This window comes from Malaclemys terrapin, chromosome 16, assembly GCF_027887155.1.
Source record: "Malaclemys terrapin pileata isolate rMalTer1 chromosome 16, rMalTer1.hap1, whole genome shotgun sequence".
NCBI classification, from domain to species: domain Eukaryota; kingdom Metazoa; phylum Chordata; order Testudines; family Emydidae; genus Malaclemys; species Malaclemys terrapin.
The window spans coordinates 13,449,546-13,471,859 of record NC_071520.1 but is presented as its reverse complement, the minus strand read 5'-3'; the positions used below and the strand labels follow the sequence as shown (position 1 = coordinate 13,471,859).

Here is a 22,314-nt window from a genome sequence, read left to right as displayed (position 1 = left end):
AGGTTATTTTGCTCACTGTTTTCCAGAGAAGAAGCAGAAGCATATCATGAACTTTTTTGCATAGTTAAGAAGTGGGTATGATTTACACCACATTGGGTCTGTACGGACCCCAGTATCATTGTCAACAAATCAGATCAGCATTTCTCATTAAATCAGAAGGCATATTCTGTTTTTACATTGATTACTGATTTGAATGAGATGATTTAAAAAACAAAGATCCTTCTGAAAGGAAAATATTAAGTTGCATTGCTAAAAGGGTTTGGATCTGCTAGTACTTAAAATAACAGTGCTGATGATACTGTTTTTTGAAAAACAATTCCAAATGTAGTGGAGTAGTCTTGTCAGTTTCTGATGCTTATTTGCTGGGATTTGCTCTTTTCTGTAGGCTGTTCTTTTCCATTTTTAGGTATAGCATGTTTGAGGTTTTTTTCCTCTGATGAAGTCTGGGAATAAATGTAAATTTCTAATGATGAACTCCAACTAGGGTACTTTCATTGTGAAAATATACATAACACCTACACCTGGCAAGCTATTTGTTATTGAAAGTAATATTAAAACTCTCACAAATACTGTCTTTTACCCCTTTTCACCCAGGCTGAGGAAACTGGATCCAGAGGAAGAGGATGATCCTTTCAATAACTACGAGGTGCAATCAGAGATCAAACAAGAGAATTTCCAGCATATTGGACCACACAGACTGTCATTTGACTCTACAACGTTCATGGAATCTGGTAGGGACTTCAGCATATCCATTTTTCTACTTGTTTTCTTTTTCCCCTTATGTCTGCATTTTTACTCCCACTTCTTCTGTTTTCTTTCTTTTTGTGCACAAAAGAATCTGTTCTTTTAAAGGGTTTATTTTAATAGATCAATTGACTGAGCTTCACTGTATTCATAAATTATTTTTGTTTTCATTGGGCTGCTTATTTGTGTGTGATCTGTGTTGTGTGCATGATCTCCTTTAACCATTTTAGTATAGTCACTTTATTCTGCCTAAATTCAAGGCTATTCCTGCAAAAGGAGAACCACTGTGTCATAAAGGTGTTATGGGTGTTCTTTATGCAAGATGTGTGCTAAATGTCACAAAACATTAAAAGTATTATTCTTAGAAGTGAGGCAAGGAATTAAATGTGGTTAGTTTCAACAAACAGGTCTCATATACTTTGTGCTCATCTGCTTTCCAGAGAAGCAAGATGTTCATGAATTCCTATTGGATAACCTGAACAATGGTGGCATCCTAGAACTGATGATGAGATATCTGAAAGTAATCAGCCAGAAGTTCCTGGTGAAGTGGCCACCTGGCTTGTCTGAGGTGGTCCTTAGTATCTACAATAGCTGGAGAAAGCATAGTAGTAACTTGCCCAACCCGTTACTGAGGGATTGTAGCAACCAGCACATCAAGGTAAGGAAACGCTCTATTTTTTGAGCTGCTTAATTTTCCCTATCCACCGTATATTGCTGTGTGTGTCTTGAATGTGGCTAACCTCAGTGTGGCAACTCAAGCTCAGGTTGTCCCTCTCATGCATCATCTATGCCTGGGATATTGTTCGCTCTAGCTCTAACTTCAGTCAAAAAACAACTTGAGTGCACTGCAGCTGTTGTTTCTGTCACTAAACTGCTATGTCTTACAGTATTTACACATACTTGGATCTTTCACTCTGTGTCTGGAGCTGCCTCCTGCATCTCAAATGGCGTGCACACACAGCTTTGTGTCCTGCCTTTAAGGGCTGAGTTGAGGCTGCACCATTCATGGAGCATTTCTTGTGGTCTGTGCAGCATTGTTGTTTGGCTCAAAATGTTTGTGGTTTAGATGCCATACCAAGGTTTCAAGTACAGTAAAAGCTTTTTTAACCGGCATGCTGGAGGAATGGGGGGGGTGCCGGTAAATTAAAAATGCTGGTTAACTCAGAGGGAGGGGTTTGGAGTGTGGGTGGGAAGGTGTGTGGGGCAGGGGCGAGGGAGGGTGTTTGGGTCCAGGAGGGGGCTTGGAGCAGGGGGATGAGGCATGGGAGGGAACTCAGGGTGCCCGATGGGGATGGATGGGGTGCTTACCTCTGGCAGTTCCCTGCAAGCGACTCCCCATCCCTTCTGCTCCTGGCACGCTGCCCCTTGCGGCTTTCCCGGCCAATGGGCTGGGAGCTGCAGAGTCAGTGCTCAGGGAAGGGTGATGGAGGCAGCATGCCTGCAGAGCCGCCTGCTGCGACTCCGCCAGCAACATCAGGGACAGGGAGCTGCTTGTGGGAAGCTGCCGGAGGTGAGTGCCCCCCCCCCCATTCAGCCCCCCCAAGCCTCTTCCACGCCCCAACTCCCTACCCCAAGTCCCCTCCAGGACCCAAACTCCCTCCCAGAGCATACCCCGCAGCCCCTCCCATGCCCCAGCCCCCTGCCAGCCCCTCACCAACCACACTATAAACCATACTTTCAGTGCAGCTAAGAAATGCTAGTTTATAGAGTTTGCAGCTTGGTGAAATGCTGGATAAAAGAGCTTTTACTGTACATGGGTTTTAGGAAAATCCCTGTTTTAAATAGAACGTATAAAAGGTATAGTGACTTAACTAATGGCAAATTGTTGAGCTAGTTTTTAAAAAGATAATTACATCCCATAGTGAAAGTACAATGAAAAACTTGTATTTCCTTTTCCAAATACAGGTATATAAATTTCACAAATACAAAATGGAAAAACAAAAATTATACAATAAATTGGAACCCAAAATGGGCCTGGCTTACATGAATGCACACATTTTAGGTTAAATACTGTATGTGGTAATAGTAAAAGCAAAATGCTATATTCTTTGTCCACTGGCTGCTGTCTATATTACTGTGTTTTTAAGACATTAGCAAGAAGGATCAGACCTGTAGCTGAAAAGTTCTGACTTTGAGTATTCATGGTAACTGCACTCCCAAATAATTTCCTCTTTTGCTATTTCTCACATTTCAGCTTTTCCATCACCAGCGTATTTAATGCTGTGCAAAATAAAATTGAGCTTTGAAAATAATATCTTGGTGGTTTAGAAAAGTAGTGTTGCTGTATAGATATAACATACTCTAAACAATCTACACTAGCATGTATATCTATTGCTATATATATTACTGTTTGATTTGCTTGTATGAGACTGCTTGATCTTTATTGCTTATATATTAAATTAAAAAATCAAAATTACTACATACAATATTATGGATTAGATTTTACACAAATAAATATTAGGAAATTCGGGAGTTCTGATTAACATATATTGCTTCTGAATCTTTCCATTTAACTTTGATTATAAATTAATTTCCAAGATGCCCTTTTGTTTTTGAGTTTATTTGGGATAGAAGATGATGCCTTTGGATGTAACAAATGCCCAGAGATTTTAGGGTACAGAGATTTTTGAACCCATGTCAGGAGCTTTCACCCTCTCAGATGGAGCTGCAGTTACAACCCTGGTTACTGTGGAAAAAAATGTAAAAATAATTTTCTCTTTAATCCACACAACCACGTCTGTAAGAGCTGTAACAGAACATCCAGTGTTACCAGGACCAACTCATATCCAGGTTTTTTTTTGTTTTTTGTTTTTTTAAAATCCACCTGTCTTTCTGCAGAAAGCATTAATGAGCTGGCAAAACTAGCATATGTGCTCGATCTCCTTGATTTCTACAACTTCTTCAGTATTCATCTCAGCCTTTTGATGTGTTTTTTTTCAGATGTTCTAACATAAAGTATTAATGATGAAGCAATTTAAAATGGTTGTATTTTAGATTGAGGATGCTGCTCTTTTTCAAGACTGGGCCAACTGTTCCCTTCTTATCTTCTTCCCCACTAGATCGTCTTATCTTTTCTTAAATAGATTTTTTTCCATTCCTCTTTCTAGTTGTAAAAGGCCAGGGGGGGTCTCTTTAATCCTACTGAGCATCATAGAAAGAGGGCAACCTCCTTTCCTTAGACAGAAGAAAGCCACGATGGCTGTAGCTTGGAAATGGAAATCACAAAAGAGGATTAATTAGAAAGCTTCCTTTCAAGTGAATTGTTAACTTCTTTTTACTTTCCAAACAAGGTTCTTTATATTCTTCCCTGATCTCTTCATACCTTCCCTGTAGGATATGATGCTGATGAGCCTTTCTTGCATGGAACTACAACTTGACCAATGGTTGCTGACCAAAGGGAAGAGCTCTACAGGTGAGAATTGTTTTTTCTCTGCTAGGCTATTCTTACAATGTAAATTAAACTTGTAAGAAGTGTTGTGAATCATTTATTAAAATACTGAGCTGTTACTTCTCCAGACGTAGGTCTGAGCAATGGATGTGTACAACAGTTATTTATTATTATTTTTTTTATTAGTGTTTGTGTTAGAAGGGTGAGCTGAGTGTTGCAGCTGCTGCACGTGGAATTGTTTGCATAGGGAGAATGTGATTTTATGCTAAACTGTAATAAATTAATTTACAGTTTCCCCTCGAAATTGCCCTTCTGCCACTGTGAACGGAAAGTTTGGTCCTGATTTCCCAGGATCCCATTTTCTGGGGGACTTGTTGCAGCTCTCATTTGCATCCTCCCAGCGAGATCTATTTGAGGAAGGCTGGCTGGAGTTTGTGGCTCGAGTGTATTGGCTGAAGGCTCGCTTTCTAGCACTGCAGGTTTGTTTTCTTTTTGAGTTCAATAAATAGAATTTTTCACAGTTAGCATATTTTTTTTTTAAACAAATGGACTTTAGAATTGCTATAAGCAGTTGAAGTGGTGGGTCTGGTAAGTCATCAACGCACCATACCCACCACTTCAGGAATATCTTGACTGAGCTCTAATTTGAAGATAAAGTAGAGGTTACATTTGTCTGTTTTATTTAAAAGCAGCAAAGAGTCCTGTGGCACCTTATAGACTAACAGACGTATGGGAACATGAGCTTTCGTGGGTGAATACCCACTTCTTTGGATGCATGCATACATCTGTTAGTCTATAAGGTGCCACAGGACTCTTTGCTGCTTTTACAGATCCAGACTAACATGGCTACCCCTTTGATACTGTTTTATTTAGTTCATTAAATGTCCCTATGAACATTCAGTAATTAGATAGATGCGAAGGATCTGGCTGTAATTCTAATGCATTGTACCAGCATTCAGTCATTTTGGTACATACACATGTGTTTAAAGTAGTTTGTCTTTGGTCCCCAGAAATAAATTTCGACTGGAGTTATAATGAGCAGCTGCAGTACGCAAATTCACTAGCAGACTGAAGCCTGGATTGTAGCTCCTAGAATCTGTAATAGAAGCCCAAATAGAATGTCCAAAATGCAACTGTGCATCGAGTCAACATTTATATGTTGTGATTGATGGAGCTTGAGCATTCTTTTGACAATTATTCATTTCATGTACAGATTTTCAAGCAATTTGTTCTAAACTGATTGCTCAAGTAAACAGTCTCAAGAAAAGTTATTTATTGGATTCCAGACTACTTCATTATTTTATTTCAAGCATCAGTTTCTTAAGGCAGCAAAGAAAATGTTTACAGATTGTCTGTATTTAATTCTAAACTGTTGAGAAGAAAAATGTGGGTTTGACTAATCAAACTTTAATCTTCAATTGATAAATACAATATCAGTTGATTTCATATGCACCCACTGAGTAATTCATTTCCCTTTTTATTTTCATATCTCAAAATCCTTCTTTAAGAAATCCATCTAATGAAAAACTGGATTGTTCCATAGAAAAATTAGTGGGGACAGAACCTCCTTCTCATTTATAAACTATGTTTAATCATGTTATACATCTAAAGTAGAGACTCCTTGTTAAGTCATTTTATTTTCACTCAAAAATAAAATTTCTTTAAGTTAAAAAGATCTTCTAATTCCCTTTCCAGGTGAAGACAATTCAAAATCAACTGTCACTGCACAGTCCCAGTAATGAAGAAACATGTAGACTAGACTAATACTTTTTGCTCTATTTCACTGAAAGATACAATTTTTATGACACACATGTAACTCCTCTGTTTCACAACAGATCTAGATATTGCAATTTAAAAAACAAAGATGGAACTAGAAGGATAATCTGAAACATAAATATACATTTGGAATCAGAGCCAACTCCACTTAAACTGAATGCAGGTTGTCCAGTCAAAATGGATTGATCATCTTTATTAAACAAACCGTTGTATGGCTAGTGCTGTATCTCTTTAGCTTTAGTGAGTTATATTTTCTCCCTCTACAGCCTCTCTTCCTGTCCTGATCCCTCCCTTTTAGGAAAACTCAAATCTGTTTAAGATGGACAAAGTGGGTTCCTCACAGTTTTAGTTTATCTTAACCAGCTGGCTGTACATCTCGGTAATGTTACCCAAATGTATGGTTCTGGTCAGCACAAAAGGAAGACTTACTTCTGGATTTAATCTGCCTCCCTTCACTTTCAGAAAAAGAGAATGTTAGTCAATTTATACAAATACATTTTCTTGCTATGTAACTTGAATACCTAGGTGTCAGATTTCCTCCCCTTCTCCGCCCTCCCCTCCCCCCCCCCCAATGGTGATGAAGATAACTGGTAGAATAGACTGTTAAGCTGTTTATTGGTAATGACTCTTTTGGTTGATATTTTGATTAGTAAAGTACCCTCCCAAATTTGCCTATTTCTCACTGACAGTGTACTCACAGAGTTAGTGATTCAACATTGCCTAGCTGCTTTTGAAGAATCTCAGGTAGCATTGTGTGATTTCTTCTAACTGTTTCCACAGGGTGACATGGAGCAGGCATTGGAGAATTATGATATCTGCACCGAAATGCTGCAGAGTTCCACTGCAGTCCAAGCCAAAGCTGGCAATGAACACAACATCGTGATCCGATTACCTAACCTCCATGTTGATTCTGTTGTTTCTCTAGAAGAGGTAGGGATCAGTTTTTGTTTGGGTTTTTCTGTTTCTAGGTTCATCCAAAATTGAGGATTCCAGTCAACGTAATGTGTTTTTGAGACATTTCTAAAGAAGAGCTAAGTCTTGTGAGAAACTAGAGATTTTATATGTGTGCGCCATTTTCTTGTGCACAATCCATTTTCTTTTGGGCTGATAATGTGATACTTCTGGAGAGAATCTGAGATAGAGATGCTAAGGGACAAGTTCCTATGCTCCTTAGAGGCATTTATTCCCTTTGGGGATAAAAAGCATGTTTTATGATTTAAAACAAAACAAACTAGTGTGGCTTCTATATCAGCAGTGCTCAGAAACAGTGCCGTAGTTGCAAGACTCATCTCAAAATTACTAGCACTTGCCCTGATGGAAAAGTAGCATGTACAACATCGGTAGCAACTGTCTTAGAGTGAAGAATATTTTCACAAACCAGGATAAAACTAACAATGACTGTGTTTTTATAGTTAATTGATTTGAAAACCATCCTTCCCTTTTTCAGTTAAATGCTTTCTTTGTCTATTACTGGTCCCTGCACAATTCAGTCTGCTTAATAAATAGAGTGAAAAAGATTGCTATCAGGGTGCTGCGTATACAGCTATTAGTCATTAGACTAGAGCTTTGTTTTAGAGGGTTTCTTGTGCTTTAATGTCACTGTTGTTCAAATGAACTCTTGCCTTCAGCAGTCAGAATTTTCCAGTAAAACATGCAAATGAATTCATAAATAAAAAATTAGACATGGTTATTATTTTTCTGTTACTGCTTATAGGGGAGGTCTTCAAACGCAAGCAATGCCATCTCAATTCTAAAGGCTTTCCCATGATCGCTCTTTCTCATAGTTCATCAGAAAAATGTGAGATTTTCAAATGTATGGCTTAGATACAAAAAAACAATAGTATTAATTTAAAAAAAAATTAAATACAAGTTGGGGTAAGTGATAATGGGGTGGAAGCTTGTCTACTTTCTTCCTTGTCATTTCTCTTCCTTACAGTGCTGTAAACTTTACACATCCTACAGCTATAGCTTTGTTGTTCATAAGAAAAGTCAGTCATTTGCACATGAAGGTGAAATGTAGGTTGGATTGCACCATCTGTGACTTTTGCAGATTGACAAGAACCTAAAGTCTCTGGAGAGATGCCAGTCTTTGGAGGAGATCCAGCGACTGTATGAGGCAGGGGATTACAAGGCAGTGGTGCATCTGCTTCGCCCAACCTTGTGCTTCAGTGGATATGGTAGAGCTAAACATCTGGAATTTGTTATATCTATACCAGAGAGACCAACACAGTTACTTCTGTTGCAGGTTTGTTATGTTTCTTTAAAAAGTTATCTTTAGTGGGGTTTGAAAGCCCTGCATCTGCTTTATTTCCAAGAGCAACATAAAGATTTGGAGGGTTAGCATTAATGATGAATTGTGTTGACTTCATTTAAGAAGCAAAACATGGGGCCAGATCCGCAGGTGAAGTAAATTGGCAAAGTTCTGTTGAAGCTTAAACTCATAGTCTAAGCTCTCTGATCAATAAGATCAATATGTATATATAAAAAATACGTCAGTGAATCCTCTGTGTGTGTGTGTGTATATATATACACACACACACACACACCTCTGCCTCGATATAACACCACCCTATATAACACGAATTCGGATATAACGCGGTAAAGCAGTGCTCCGGGGGGGCGGGGCTGCGCATTCCAGTGGATCAAAGCAAGTTCGATATAACGCGGTAAGATTTTTTGGCTCCCGAGGACAGCGTTGTATCGAGGTAGAGGTGTATATATATGTATGTATATATATTTGTAGAGAGAGAGAGAAAATGTGTGTGGGTGTATATATATATATAAATAGAGAGAGAGAGAGAGAGAGAGAGAGTGGATTCACCCAAACCTCTAAAATCTATCCAGGTTCACTCGAGTTTGAAAACTTTAAGGCTGTATAAACGCGAGTGAACCTGGATCAGTTTTAGAGGTTTATTATGGATGAACCCACTTTACCAATCGCCTGCTATTAGGACTTGGAGTTTTTGTTGCCGGTGACTATTTATATGGTGGCTCCCAAGCATCCTATGCACCTGAAACTGGATGTGAGGCAAGAAGCACTGGTGTGATAACTTCTCATTGGTCTGTCCTGCTTCACAGGCAGGCTGCTGCACCAGCTGTAATTTCCAGGGTGGCTTCACAGCATATTACAAAAGTCCAAACTGGAGGTGATAAAAGCTTAGATCAACATGGCAAGATCCTTATCTAACAGAAAAGGGTGCCAGATATTGCCCAACTATAGATTTTAAAAAAAAGTTCTTGACCACTGCTGCAATCCGCAAGTACAGGATAGAGGATTAGTCTAGCAAGATCAGAAGATTATGCACTACCATGACAATTAAGGGACAGATGCCCTCTGCTGAGGGAACAGGATGCAGTCTGTCAGTTCCTTAGTCTTTTTCCTCTGTGTTGGCTATTTTTACTGCTAGTTTGACTGGAGTGAGCCTGTGCCAGTTACTTTTGATCCACATTCCTATTTTGTTGTGATAGTGGGACATCAGAACTTGTTTTCCATACTCAACAAGAAAGAATCTTAGAGCTGGGGATCATAAAAATACTTAGAGCATTGTAGCCTTTATCATCATATGAGCTTGTTTTCTAAATCAGTAATAACATAGTAGCATGGGTCCATAGTGACTCAAACTCTGATTCTGTTGAACCTCTTTACACGGCAGTATGTGGCTTGAAAGCAAGAGGCTCATTGCTGCCTCTTTCCTGCAAAGGAGGCTCATGTAGAGTCTCTTCGTATTCAGAGAATGGGACTCAGTGTTGCTTCCCTGATGACACTCAGTTGAGGAGCATGGGTTCTGGGGTCTCTTGTATTGCCCATTTTATGTCACATTTAGAAACTTCATACTGGTATCTCAGTAGAGTAAACATTAGCTGCAAACTGTGTGCCTTCTTCCATTCTCCTTTCCCCTTTATTGTGCTTTTATGCTTTGAAATAAACATTAGATCCATATAACATTTTTTTTTCATGTTAACATTCACTAGGATTCCCTGCTGAAACAGAAAGATTACAGGCAATGTTTTGAATGCTCTGAAGTTGCCTTGAACGAAGCAATTCAGCAGATGATTAACATGACAGTAGCTTCTGCTAAAGAAGAGTGGGTTGCTACAGTAACACAGCTGCTCACGGGGATTGATCGCTCCCTGTCGTCAGACAGCAGCATCCTGAAGGAATCTTCTGTAACACTGAGCCTCATTCGGCTAACAAACAACCTCATTCAGGTAACCTGTTCACCTACACTAGCAAGCAGCCACTGTGCTACAGATCTTTTTTAGGCGTGATACAGCTGCTGCCTGAACTGCCACCCACTTGCAGAGTCTCTCTTGGGTTACATTTCTGTGTGGGCTGTTTCCTTTCACACTCTTAGTTTTCACTGCAAGATGTCAGATGCAGAATCTCTTCTGAAATCAGTAATGGCAGCTAATTCTGAGCACCGTCTCTGCTGAAATGAGCAAGGAATAGTAATAAGGTGGCTCAGGGAGCAGTACTGCTGGCTATGACTCTGTTTCTAGGGGCAGCAGTGCAAGCTTTGGTCCCGCTGGCTGGGCCCAGTTTGTTTCTGGCACAGATCTTGCTGCATATTCCTGCCATTCACATGAGGGATGGTAAGAAAGATCCTGTGAACCTTAGGAACAGGTACAGTCAGTTGGTATTGTTGGTATGTTACATCATTCAACTGAGATGCTAGTAGCTCTGGCGGCTGATCAGTTCTTTAGATTCTTATACAGATATAGGACGTGAGTTAGAATTGGAAATCTGACAATGATGAGGGGTATTTTCATCCTCATTCCTCTTTCCCTTCCTCCTAAGGACAGAATTAAATAAAATGATGGTTATTACCTCTTTCCAGTTTTAAAATTACAGGCAATATTTAGCCTTTTTGTAGAAGTTCTTCTGAAATTTTGAGAACTGTTTACTTTTTTCCTGAACTTCTCATTTAAGTGCCACAAGTGCCAGAATTGTAAACTACTTTCAATATTATTTCCTCTTTAAAGACCCAAGCTTGCTAATTGCTATCTGCAACATTCTGAGTGCTCTCAATTGTCATTAACTTCAGTGGGAGCTGAGGTCACTTGGCACCTTGCACAATCTGACCTTAAGGCTTTAGAGCAATGTGTACAGTGATGCCTATTTGGTCACTAGTTAAAGTGGCACTAAGGGTAAGGCTATTATAGGGAAACTGCAGGAATTTCTTGTAATACCATAAATATTTTCACAGATAAGAACAAATATATACAGTTTATATGCATAAAATATGTCTCTAAGTATAATATAATAAAATAAAGAAGGAATTTCTATAAATTTTAAAAACACCTGTCACCCTTTCAGTAACTGGGGCTGTTATCTTTGTGTAAGGTTAGGGCTACTGTTTTAATGATGGGACATTGTACTCTCACCAAGAGGCTCTCTCCCTGAGGTAAATTGGACGTTATAAATCAATTTTCCATTTGGGGTGTGGGGGAAAGGAAAATCAGAGAATTTCAAATTTGCTAGAGGTAAATTCCTTAATTTGTTTTGGTTTATAGTAGAGGATTTTCCAGAAAGTTTTAACAGTACCTGAATTTTCTCAATCCTGCACAATTTAAAGAAATTGTCAAAATGCTAGCTTCCTATTTATTTTATGCCAAATGGATTGCTTCTCTCTTTTTTTTTTTTTTTGTTCTTAACTGCTTCTTGATTGTCGGGGGGTTTATTTTTTTAGTTACTGATTAGACACCTAAAATTGTATAGGGACACACTCTCATTTAGAAATAGATATAGCTGTTGGAATACCTTTCATGTTACAGTTGAGTTCTCCTTCAAAGAGACTTTAATATTAGAAGTCGAGAGTTGGGTTTTATTTCTTACATTAACGAAAAACAGTGATGATAATACTCTTATATAGATCTTTTCATCTGTAGCTCTGTGTCCTTTACAAAAGATTGTAAGTATCATTACTCCCACTTTTCAGTTGGTGAAACTGAGGCATGGAGAGTTGATGTAACTTGCACTACTAATTTCTATCAGAATCAAGAGATTAGCCTTCCTTTCCTAGGCCTTTGTCTCTCCATCCCTGCTGAGATGTTCAATAGGACATAAAAATAAGAATAAAATACAAATGTTCTGAGTTTATGGATGTTTGTTCATTTTACTTTTGAGAGGCCAAAGGAAAAGCATAAGTTCCATAAAAATATACTATCTGAATGATATGGAATGTGTTACTAAAGCCTATACTTCTCTGAATATCACAGTTCATTTCCTGAATAGCAACTCCACCTGGTTAACTGAAAAAGGACACTATTTTTACTAACAGATTTGTAAAGTTGCTGTGTGGTCCTCAATGCATGCTTTTACTAGACACTATAAGGTAGTCAAATATGCTTCAGTAGATGCAGCTTTCAGTAGAGCTCTTCTAGCATATGTTCTGGAGAAGGGACATAGAGGGAAAGCCATACAAATCCCTTTTCTTTCAGTTGTTGTCTTCTCTGTTTCGAGAATAGGCAATTTTTCATAGGTAAATGATACTGGTATTTCTCTAACAGACTGTCTGTCACACACCCACCCATCCCTTATTTCTAGTCTGTTGTTATGCGTTATTCACTAGTTAACTACTCTTTCTGAAATGTATCTCTTCAGTAGAATCTGTTCATAATTCCTAGTTGGCTGTATCTGGCTACAAGATTTTCATTTTATTTAAATTTGTTGGAACTAACTTTTGTCCAGTTTCGTTCTAAGCAGGTATGTCTTACCTTCCAGGGTGCAAATACATCTCTTTATAGTCATCACTAACAGGAGCCTTGATGCAGCTTCTGTTAGTGTTCAAAAATTCTGCTATTCGCTTAGTGATTTGCACTTGTTCTAGTGTGATATTAGTACAAATGTACCTAGTTAGAAAATGACCTTACAGGTAAGAAAAATGGGCTTTTCCCATATTATCAAATTCTGGAAGTTGAAAGTGTCTTCTCCTTTTAGTACTTTCAGGCCCAGCCAGCACAAGAAACAAAGCTACTTAAATTTAGATTTTGTTTGTGTATGAATAGAATGCACTACCAGCTGAGTCATCTGGACACGTGTAAATCCTTTTTCTAATGTGTATAATGGGTATAGTATATTTCTTTATTAGATTATAGATTGCAGCATGGCAATCCAGGAGGAAGCCAAAGAGCCATATGTCTCGTCAGTGCTTCCCTGGATTATTTTGCACCGAATCATCCAGCATGAAGAAGATGCCTTCCGATCCCTTTGCTGTCAGCAGCAGCAGCAGCTCCAAAGCCAGGGTGAGGAAGGTAATAGTTTAATTTGTCAATGTTATATGTTGTTAAAACATTGCTCTTATCCTTTTCCTCTTTGGCATGTATATGGGAAATGGCTAGTGTTCCTTTGTCCCCCTCACTTAGGGAGTCTCCAATCCTCATTTCCTCACCACAGTGGACAGTCATTCTGAGGAAAGGTTTCCATACCAAAACGCGGAGAAATAAGTGGCTAGGTAGGTTAGTTCAGTTTTGTACTTAGATGCCAGTATTTATATCTCCTTTCTTCTAGTGAGTCCTGACACACCTATGCTGCCTCCTTCCCTCATGTTACTGAACACTGCTCATGAGTACCTAGGAAGAAGATCTTGGTGTTGTAACTCAGAGGGTGCCCTTCTCAAATTCTATGTGAGTATTGATGCCTAAATATTAAACTTTTTTTTTAATTTGTTTTTTCTCCTGTTCCCTACCCCCCTATACATGTATTGGAATGGCCATTTTATCCTAGGTAATGAAATAGTTAAGGATTGCTCTTCCAAGCTGTTTTCCATCATAGTCTGAAAAAGTTATCTGGCTTTCCTAAACAGACAAAACATGTCATTTGCCTGGGATAACAGACTGTCTTATGTTAACTCATTAACTATTCATTACTCATTCACTATACATTTCTTTGAAACTGCAAAGCACTGAATAAAGGTTATTACTGATTTGCCTGAAAAAATTATGCTCTTTCATCAGCCTGTGTTCTCAGTGATCAACACAAGGTTCAAATTATGCAACTGAAATTTTAATAAAGCAATGGTGGGTACTGTACTCTTTTCTGAAGTTAGTAGAAGCCATGTTAACGAATGGTATTGTCAGCATCCATCAACATTACTTGTAACCTGATGACTGAGCATGATATTGCTTTTTTTTTTTTTTTATTGTGCTCTGGTCCAGATATCTGGTACAAAGGGCACTTGCTGCTTTGCAGTTTGGGAGCAGAACCAGACCTGTGGTTCTTCCAGATCTTCCTGCTTCAGAGCTTTACTGAAACTTTGTTTCAAGTTTCTGAATAACTTTTTGGCTCAGTAGTGTGTATTATTTCCCTGCCATCTCCTTGCGCTGTGTTTTTTCCCTTTTTGGGGAAATTGTCCCCCAGCTCTACTTCTCCCTTTTGAGGCATTTGCAGTAGCTAGCATCCCTACAGGCTTCAGGGGAGATAGCTAGACCGAGGAAAGCCAAAGGCAGAAGGCAAGGTCCGTGTCCCTCCCCTGCTTATTGGGTGTCACATTGGAGAACTCAGCCAGTTCTGTGGGCAAGATGCAGTTTCTCTCAGCTCAGTCTGAGCAGGTTTGCCTTGGCTGCCATTCCCTGGGCATGAGGGATAGAAGAGGCCAGCTCTGCTGGGCAAGACACATGCATTGTCTCAGCAGCTTAGTCTAGGTGGGCTCACTTCTGTCCCCCTCATCCAGGCAGGAAAGGAGGCAGCTAGGATTAGAAAAAATGTCTGTAGGGGGTAAGCAGCTCCCCCTCTCCCAACTCCATGAGGGGAGTGATGCCAGAATGGCATCATGCCTTTGTCCCTAGACCCTCACCAGCAGCATGCTGCTGACTGCAGAATTCAGCCACCTCATACCCCTCAGTCTCTCCTTAGGCCATGGATGGAGGACACTGGATACAACATGGGTGCTGCTGACACCAGAGAGCGTGATAAGGGACCTTCATGCCCAGCTCCCTTCCCCTGCTACTACCTCTACAACAGGCTTCCCAGCTGTTCTATACTGCCAGGCTGGAGCCTCCTAGGGAAATACAGACATGTCTGGCCCGTGTGGCTCCCATGCAGTAAACAGGTGTCCAGTCCATCCTGAACTCCAGGCCAGTACTGAAAGGGGGCTCATACAGGGGAGGAGAGACAATCAGCCCAGCCTCTTTGAGGGCAGGGGGAGTGTTAGTCACTAAATATTTTTGGGCTCAAACACGGTTTCAAATTTGCATCTTCCTCTAAAGCAGGATCATAGGGAAAAATACCCAAAGGGGAAATAAATAAATAAAATTAGTGCGGTTTTCCCTGCTCATGTTCCTGGAGTAAAGCAATAGATAATCCTCAGCACCCAGTTCCCTTGCTCATATTCACTGAGTTCAGCACAGCAGATCAGTGCAGAAAAGACAGGACCACAGAGATGCACTGTGGGTATGCACACATATGCAAACGTGCGTGCACACACACACATGGAATTCTCCTGTGGGGAGGAAGTCCAACTGTGCACATCAGAATTTGATGCTCAAAAAATAAAATGTGTATATTAAGACCAACAAAAAAAAAACTCTTTCAGGTGGAGTTCTGTGAAACTATGCTAGGACGTCTGCAGCTGCCCTAGATGATAATTTAATAATTCTAGGTTGATCTGGGGAAGAAATAGATTTTGTTTACCTTGTCCATGGATCATTGCTTAGTGCCTGGAAGGAAGACAGGAAGACTTTTCTTCATTGTATTCATGTTACAGCTAGATAGTATTATAGAACCCAGAAGTGTATTTTAAGGCACTAGTACTGCACTATTAGTAGATGAAAGGAGGGCTGTCAGATCACTGTTGACTTTGATGATGATATATAGTGGTTTAATTAATGCTGGGGAGAAGAAATCTCCTAGGGGCAGCAGTAGAATTTTTGTCAGCAGATTACTGCTTCCTCTTATCCTCCTAGAATTTAGAAGGTGCATCGCTACCCCACATGTAATTGTGTGCTCTGAAAAAAACCCTGAATTACCAATCCTAGAGTCATCAAGTACTTTTAACAAAAGCCTTATTTAACATGTGTAACTTATTACAAGTAGTCAGTAGTATAGCTTTCAGATCCAAAAAGGTGTTGAAAGGCTGAAAATCAGGAAGATATTCCAGTGGGGAAGAAAACATTAAAAGAGAAAATGGCCTTCACAAGTATGCTAGACACAGGTGTGCGTTTTACACAATATCCCATCAGTACCAAATTATCACCATTTGTAGGTGAGCCATCTGCTGGCACACATTTCACTGCTGGTGGCTGAAGGATATTGTGTAACAAAAAATGTTAATATGGCATTAATACATCTACTATAGCCACAGTTTGAATCATTCATTACAAAATCATTCTGAATTGTTGCTAAGAATGAATATTATTAAAAGCTGAGCAAGGGCACAGGAGGGTTGAAACGCAAGGCCTGTAGGCTGAGGCCTGCAACGTTTTAGCTTAGCTATTTTAGGCCTCAGCGCTAAGAAATGCTGACATAAGTAAGTGACCAAAGAATAACCCGATGCCCTAAGATTATGGGAAAAGAGGTACCAAGTGGTGGTAATGCAAAAAAATTAGCCAGAAGATTAATTTTAAATCATAAAAATGCTGTAAAGGCAAATCTTGTCTCCAACGTGTATCTTAACCACATGATACAGGTTGTGCGTTAATGCTAATGAGAATAGAGAGCCTACACAATCTATAGAAATTGGGGTCCCTGTAGTTTCTTGGGGATAGTTGGTGGTTAAACCAGTCTTTCATAAAGGGGCAGAATCAAAAACACAGCTTACTCTTGATGAAAATGTCTGTCAATGACACTGAAAAATCAAGACCTTCACAAAAATGTTCCCTTTAGGGATCTTACTCAAAGATCTCATAGGGCCACCTTTTTTACTCTTCAGCCTTCTATTGCAGATCTATCCCAAAAATGTCATAGAACTAGGTATGATCCTTAAAAGGAGGCGGGGGAGATGGAGGGGCAGCTGATGGCTACCCTCTTCTTCCACCTATAGCTGTGGAGTGAGAGCTGATCAGTTGCAACCAAGAAAGATACATTTGCAACATATATTCACACTGTGCTTTTTGGGATAATATTTGTGTAAATTTTATATGCAAAACTGACATTGCCTTTGGCCTTCTGGTAAACTATTAATGCAGCCCTTGGTGTCCTAATATGTGAGCATCCTTACTCTGATGCATAGTTGAAGTTTTTCTTTAGAAAAGGCTTTCCTGTTTTCCATTATCTGGCCTGCAGAATTACAGAACTTCAGGCTATAATTGGTGTTACATTTTCATTGAGAATTTATAAATTATTTTTGTAGGTTCTAATGGAACTTCCAGACCTAAGGGGATTTGTAAATATGTAGCATAAACTTTGAGATCAAGCTTAGAAGCTCTTTGCCCAAGTCTCAGACAGATGATATATTCTCTTATCAGTCAAGGTTAGGTTTTCCCATCTCTAAACTCTCACCGGCAAGATGGATGATTTTCTCTATTAGAGAATTATTTCATATAATGTGGCTTCTTCCCATCTGTGGTGAAGCTCACTCATCCAGAGCTGTTGATGCCTATTGGGTTGAGATTTGGAAAGTTCTGCTAACTGATGTTTGTGAGATCTGTCAAACTTCCAGTAGACATTACAGACTCCTCTGAGGTTCAGTCTTCTCAGCAATAATCCAGCTGCCTTCTTTGACCCCTAGTTTATAAATAGGTCATGGTATCCTACATGTGTAGTTAAAATGCTATGGTTGAAAAGGAGTTACTGTGCAAGACAACTCCCTCTTTCTTTTCTTGCCTGAATTTCATTAATTATCCCAGGTATTCCTCCACATCCTCTGAACTGGGGCCTCTTCTTTCTCATTTTTCTGTCTCTTTGGTGGTGATATTCTTCTTGAATGTCAAGGCTGGTAAAATCTAATCATTTGCTAGAGTAAACCACCTAAATGTGCAGAGGGTAATGAGGGAGCTTTTCAATGACTTTTAGAAGTTGAAAACGTCAAGTGGAGATACTATCTTCAGTAAATGAAACTGGAAGAGAACATAAGCATCACAAATACAGAAGGTGAAAGAATGGTATTAGGTTACAGTGTAATGGAAATGGACATATTACAAAAGTAGTGAGCATGCAGAGATGTGGAAAATATTTGGATGTGAGTAACAGAGAAACAGTAAACTTGTTTTGTGCATGTTCTGTTCGATATAGGCTCTTATACTGCATTCCTTGCCGTAGTATCTGGTTGCCACATTTAGGAAAATAAAAATAGGTAGCATTTAATTTAATGTCAAATTCAGTTATCAGACCTTGTTTGACTTACGATGCTTGTGATGTTCTAGGTGTGGGTACTGCAAAAGGAGCTTGCAGTGTCTACCTCGGAAGATACTCATCCCTACAAAGAGGAACTGGAGACAGCCCTGGAGCAATGTTTTTACTGTTTGTACAGCTTCCCGAGCAAAAAGAGCAAAGCAAGGTACCTGGAAGAGCATTCTGTGCAACAGGTAAGATAAGCACAACTTACCTTTAGTGTAACACCTTAAAATGCTGAAGAACATGGTTTTCTCCAGTGTCAATATATTGAGCTGAATTAATGGGAAGGAGTCATAATTACTAGGACCTTTTTTCCAGACCTGAAATTCATTTCCTTTATATATGGTAGAAATAATGAAAAAACTCGCTGGATCCCTAAAATAAGTATGGAACAAGAGGGCTAGATGTTGGATATAAAGCCAATTGTAGCTTTACCCATGATATTAAAAAAAAAAAAAACAAAAAAAAAACCCTAAAACACCAAACATCTGATCTTCCAGTTGATGAATATGGAAAATGCAGTTTAAAGTGATGCTGGTAAAATATTAAAATTTTTATCTTGCCAAAGCTCTGATGTAAAATATTGGTTAGTACGGATTATTAAAACTTACAAAATTCAGTTTGGGAGAAGCAGAGCTATGAGGAATCTCCAGAAGACATTTCACTCATTGTTAGACTCAGGATAACGTTACATTTCCCAAAAACAGATGGTCATGAAGCTGCCTCCTGTGTCTGGATTTTACCCAAGAAAACACTTAATTGGTTAGTGCCTCTGACACCATAATATAGCGAGCCTGTTAAGAATTTTGCAGTGCAGTCTGCTGAGTGATAGCTGTATTTTCTTGTTCGTAGTCTGTCTCTGAATTCTTCTCAACCTCACCTCGTCTCATATGTATAATATGCTAGAGTCCCAGAAGAAGCATCTCAGATAGACTGTTTTGTAAGTCTAATAAAAAGGAGGAGGAGATGAATGGGACGGGCAAAGGAAAAAAAAGAAAGTGGGAGAAGAGAATCCCTCCTGCAGGAAAGGGCACTTCTTGTCTAAAAAAGGTGGGAAACTCTGGGTGAAATCCTGGCCCCACTGAAGTAAGTAACAAAACTCCCATTAACTTCATTGGGGCTATGATTTCACCCTGTCTTCAGAAAAGCAAATTCCAGTGTTGCATGAGTAATAGAGGAAGCATGACTCAATTAGCTTAAGATAGGAAAACTACAAACACCTGAACATTTAAAAAAAATGAAGAAAAAAGGTGACAAGACAAGGGTGTGACTGGCTATTTTACTGTTTGATTTGAAAATGCTTCCAACTCTGTAATTGCTGGGGATGCTCCTGGAATTGTCCTTCTCTGTTATCTGGATTTGAGTTTCAAAATCTATAGCAAATGTAGTTCTTTCCTTCTATCTCTTCTCACCCCCCCCCATGTCAGTCTCCAAATTTCCTGTTTCTCAGGCAGGTCTAAGCAGACTCTCCAACTCTTCCAAGTAAGTAAAGCTATCCTTATTAAAAACATTCGTTAAGTTACAGTCGAGAGCCTTCGCCTGTAATCACTGTGCTGAACATTGTATCTTAATAATGCCTTTGGATCTTCCATTCTGGAAAGGTTGCACTGGTTTTTAGCTGATGTAATGTTTTGTTCTATTCTTAAAAAATTTCCCTAGCTCTTGACTTATTGAGATAATTTCTTTCTCTCTCTTTCCCCCACCCCCTTCCCTTAAGGTGGATCTGATGTGGGAAGATGCATTATTCATGTTTGAATATTTTAAGCCCAAAACCCTCCCTGAGTTTGATAGCTACAAAACCAGCACTGTATCTGCTGATCTGGCCAACCTTCTGAAGAAAATTGCTACAATTGTTCCTCGAACAGATAAGCCCATGTTAAGCCTAGATGATGTCTCTGGCTATATTGAAGGAACCTTCAGCAAGGTACAGTTAAGTTTCAGAGTAACAGCCGTGTTAGTCTGTATCCACAAAAAGAAGAACAGGAGTACTTGTGGCACCTTAGAGACTAACAAATTTATTAGAGCATAAGCTTTCGTGGACTACAGCCCACTTCTTCGGATATGCATATGCATATGCATCCGAAGAAGTGGGCTGTAGTCCACGAAAGCTTATGCTCTAATAAATTTGTTAGTCTCTAAGGTGCCACAAGTACTCCTGTTCTTCTTTTTGAAGGTACAGTTAATTGTTTAAAAAACTTCAAGGGAAGGAAATGGCTATATTGTTTCATTTTCACAGTATGGGATTGTTGGGTGGTGTCTAATTTGCCATTTGGTGCTCACAAAAATCACATTTTAATTGAGTTAGAATGGCCTTTCCAAAGCTTGTCGTTTTACAAGGAAGAGGTTCAATGTAGATGAATATGGATAGATGTAGGGATGTGGGGAAATAGTATATACAGAGCTATTTTAAAATATGCTCCTGAGTCATCTAAGGTTTTCTGTTTTCAGGTACCATCTCTCCCTGAGGGTGCAGACTACTCTCCTCCAGTGGTGACTGAGCTGTACTACCTCCTGGCAGACTACCACTTCAAGAATAAAGAGCAATCTAAGGCCATTAAATTCTACATGCATGATATCTGTATTTGTCCAAATAGGTCAGTGTTGTTCTTTTCCTTCAATTCATCAGTACTGAAATGAGGGACAAATCAGGGGGTTTGTTCTATTTGGAAAGTAATAACATTTTTCTGGTGTTTATTATTAGAAGTAAGTTGTATCTTAAGGAGCATTTTGGGGGAAAAAACCTGTTGTTAATTATCAGCTATTTGACATTTTCCTTTTGGTTTCTGAAATGACCAGAATTCAGAGCGTGGGGGAAATTGAATTATAATCAGGAAGAGCAAGAGGTGTGATAATTACTGACTTGACTTTCTTTTCTCTTTTGCTCATTGGTTTCCCTGGGGCAGGTTTACAGGCAGTGAGAAATGGAAGCTATGTCAGTGGTTAACTGCATAAGACAAACACATACCATCTCTCGATGGATTAGCTGCTTGGGCTGGGTTTTTTAAGTTTATTTAGATTTGCTGGCAGAGAGATACTCTAAAATAGGTCAAAATGGACAGAGCTGTATTGTTCTGATGACCACTAGTTAAACTCAGAAATATTTCTCTTGTCTGCCTTTTCAGTATTCACCATCTCAAAGGGATACTTTCTAAGGTGAATAAGCTTCACAGAGTGACAGTCCCTCATTTTAAAAATTGTATTTTCTATTTTAAAATTCCTGCAAAAAGTGAGCTGCAATAATCTTAAAATGCCAATCAATAAACCTAGGACGTGCAAATTCGGCTTTTCCTACCAGCTTCCTTCTAATGAGATGGCAAAGGGATTGAAGTTGACAAAAACCTTTTCTGAAGAGCAAAAATATTGTTAATTTCAGTCATATAACAAAGCAACAGGGAGAGTGTAGGCACAGAGCAAAGTTTTATATTTGAAAATCTGCAATCAAAACAAACCCAGCATCATAGCCTGGTCATGATTGAGTGTTCCAGTCTAGGAACTGGGATTTTTCAAGTGTTGAAATCTTGATTCGGTGGCTTATGATAAAACTGCAAGAACATTTTAATACAAAATGAGCATTTTTTTTTGGAGGGGGAGGAGTAAAGCCCTGTCAGCATTTGAGAGTGTCACTTCAAAATTCTGCTCCACAGGCTGCCATTAATTTGTTACAATTAATTATCCAGCAAGCAACATAGTATTTTCACATTATCTTTTCAAAATATCTAATTTTGAAAACCTCATGGAATGTGGGTCTTCAGATCACCTTTTAATCTGACATGGAGTGAAGTTTTAAGTCAATGTTGGTAAGCAGAAACTTAAAAGTATTATAAATATGATTAACCATCTGATGTTAGAATCGCATTAAAAATTGGAAGCTCCATACCATTGCTAAAATGGTTTAGCAATTTGGGTTCATCCAATGTGGAGAATACCCTTGAATTTACTGTCACTTATAAGTAAGGATATGATTTAGTCACGGAGGTCACGGATTCCCTGACTTTAATGGACCTCTATGACTTCTTCAGCTTCAGCCCTCTCTGCAGCAGCTGCAGGCTGGGGCCGGAGCTGTCCTCCCCGCAGCAGCTGGGCCTGTCAGTCCCATTCCCGGCAGTCAGGGCCGGAGCTTTCCCCCCAAAGCAGT

General features: G+C 39.3%; 1 protein-coding gene across 7 annotated transcripts in view; it reads left to right on the top strand.

Moving 5' to 3' along the window:
• The window catches only part of CABIN1 (calcineurin binding protein 1), a 204,319-nt gene that overhangs the window by 19,832 nt on the left and 162,173 nt on the right, over window positions 1-22,314 (top strand). For 5 of the 7 annotated variants that reach the window (XM_054006388.1, XM_054006392.1, XM_054006389.1 and 2 more), the window contains 12 exons: window positions 595-731; window positions 1,185-1,402; window positions 4,078-4,156; window positions 4,424-4,611; window positions 6,689-6,838; window positions 7,959-8,153; window positions 9,881-10,117; window positions 13,000-13,162; window positions 13,419-13,534; window positions 18,209-18,370; window positions 19,897-20,103; window positions 20,628-20,773. In XM_054006388.1, the coding sequence (XP_053862363.1) occupies window positions 595-731; window positions 1,185-1,402; window positions 4,078-4,156; window positions 4,424-4,611; window positions 6,689-6,838; window positions 7,959-8,153; window positions 9,881-10,117; window positions 13,000-13,162; window positions 13,419-13,534; window positions 18,209-18,370; window positions 19,897-20,103; window positions 20,628-20,773 (1,998 nt within the window). The remainder of the gene's footprint in view (window positions 1-594; window positions 732-1,184; window positions 1,403-4,077; window positions 4,157-4,423; window positions 4,612-6,688; window positions 6,839-7,958; window positions 8,154-9,880; window positions 10,118-12,999; window positions 13,163-13,418; window positions 13,535-18,208; window positions 18,371-19,896; window positions 20,104-20,627; window positions 20,774-22,314) is intronic. The other 2 variants (XM_054006393.1, XM_054006390.1) reach the window with 1 other exon arrangement.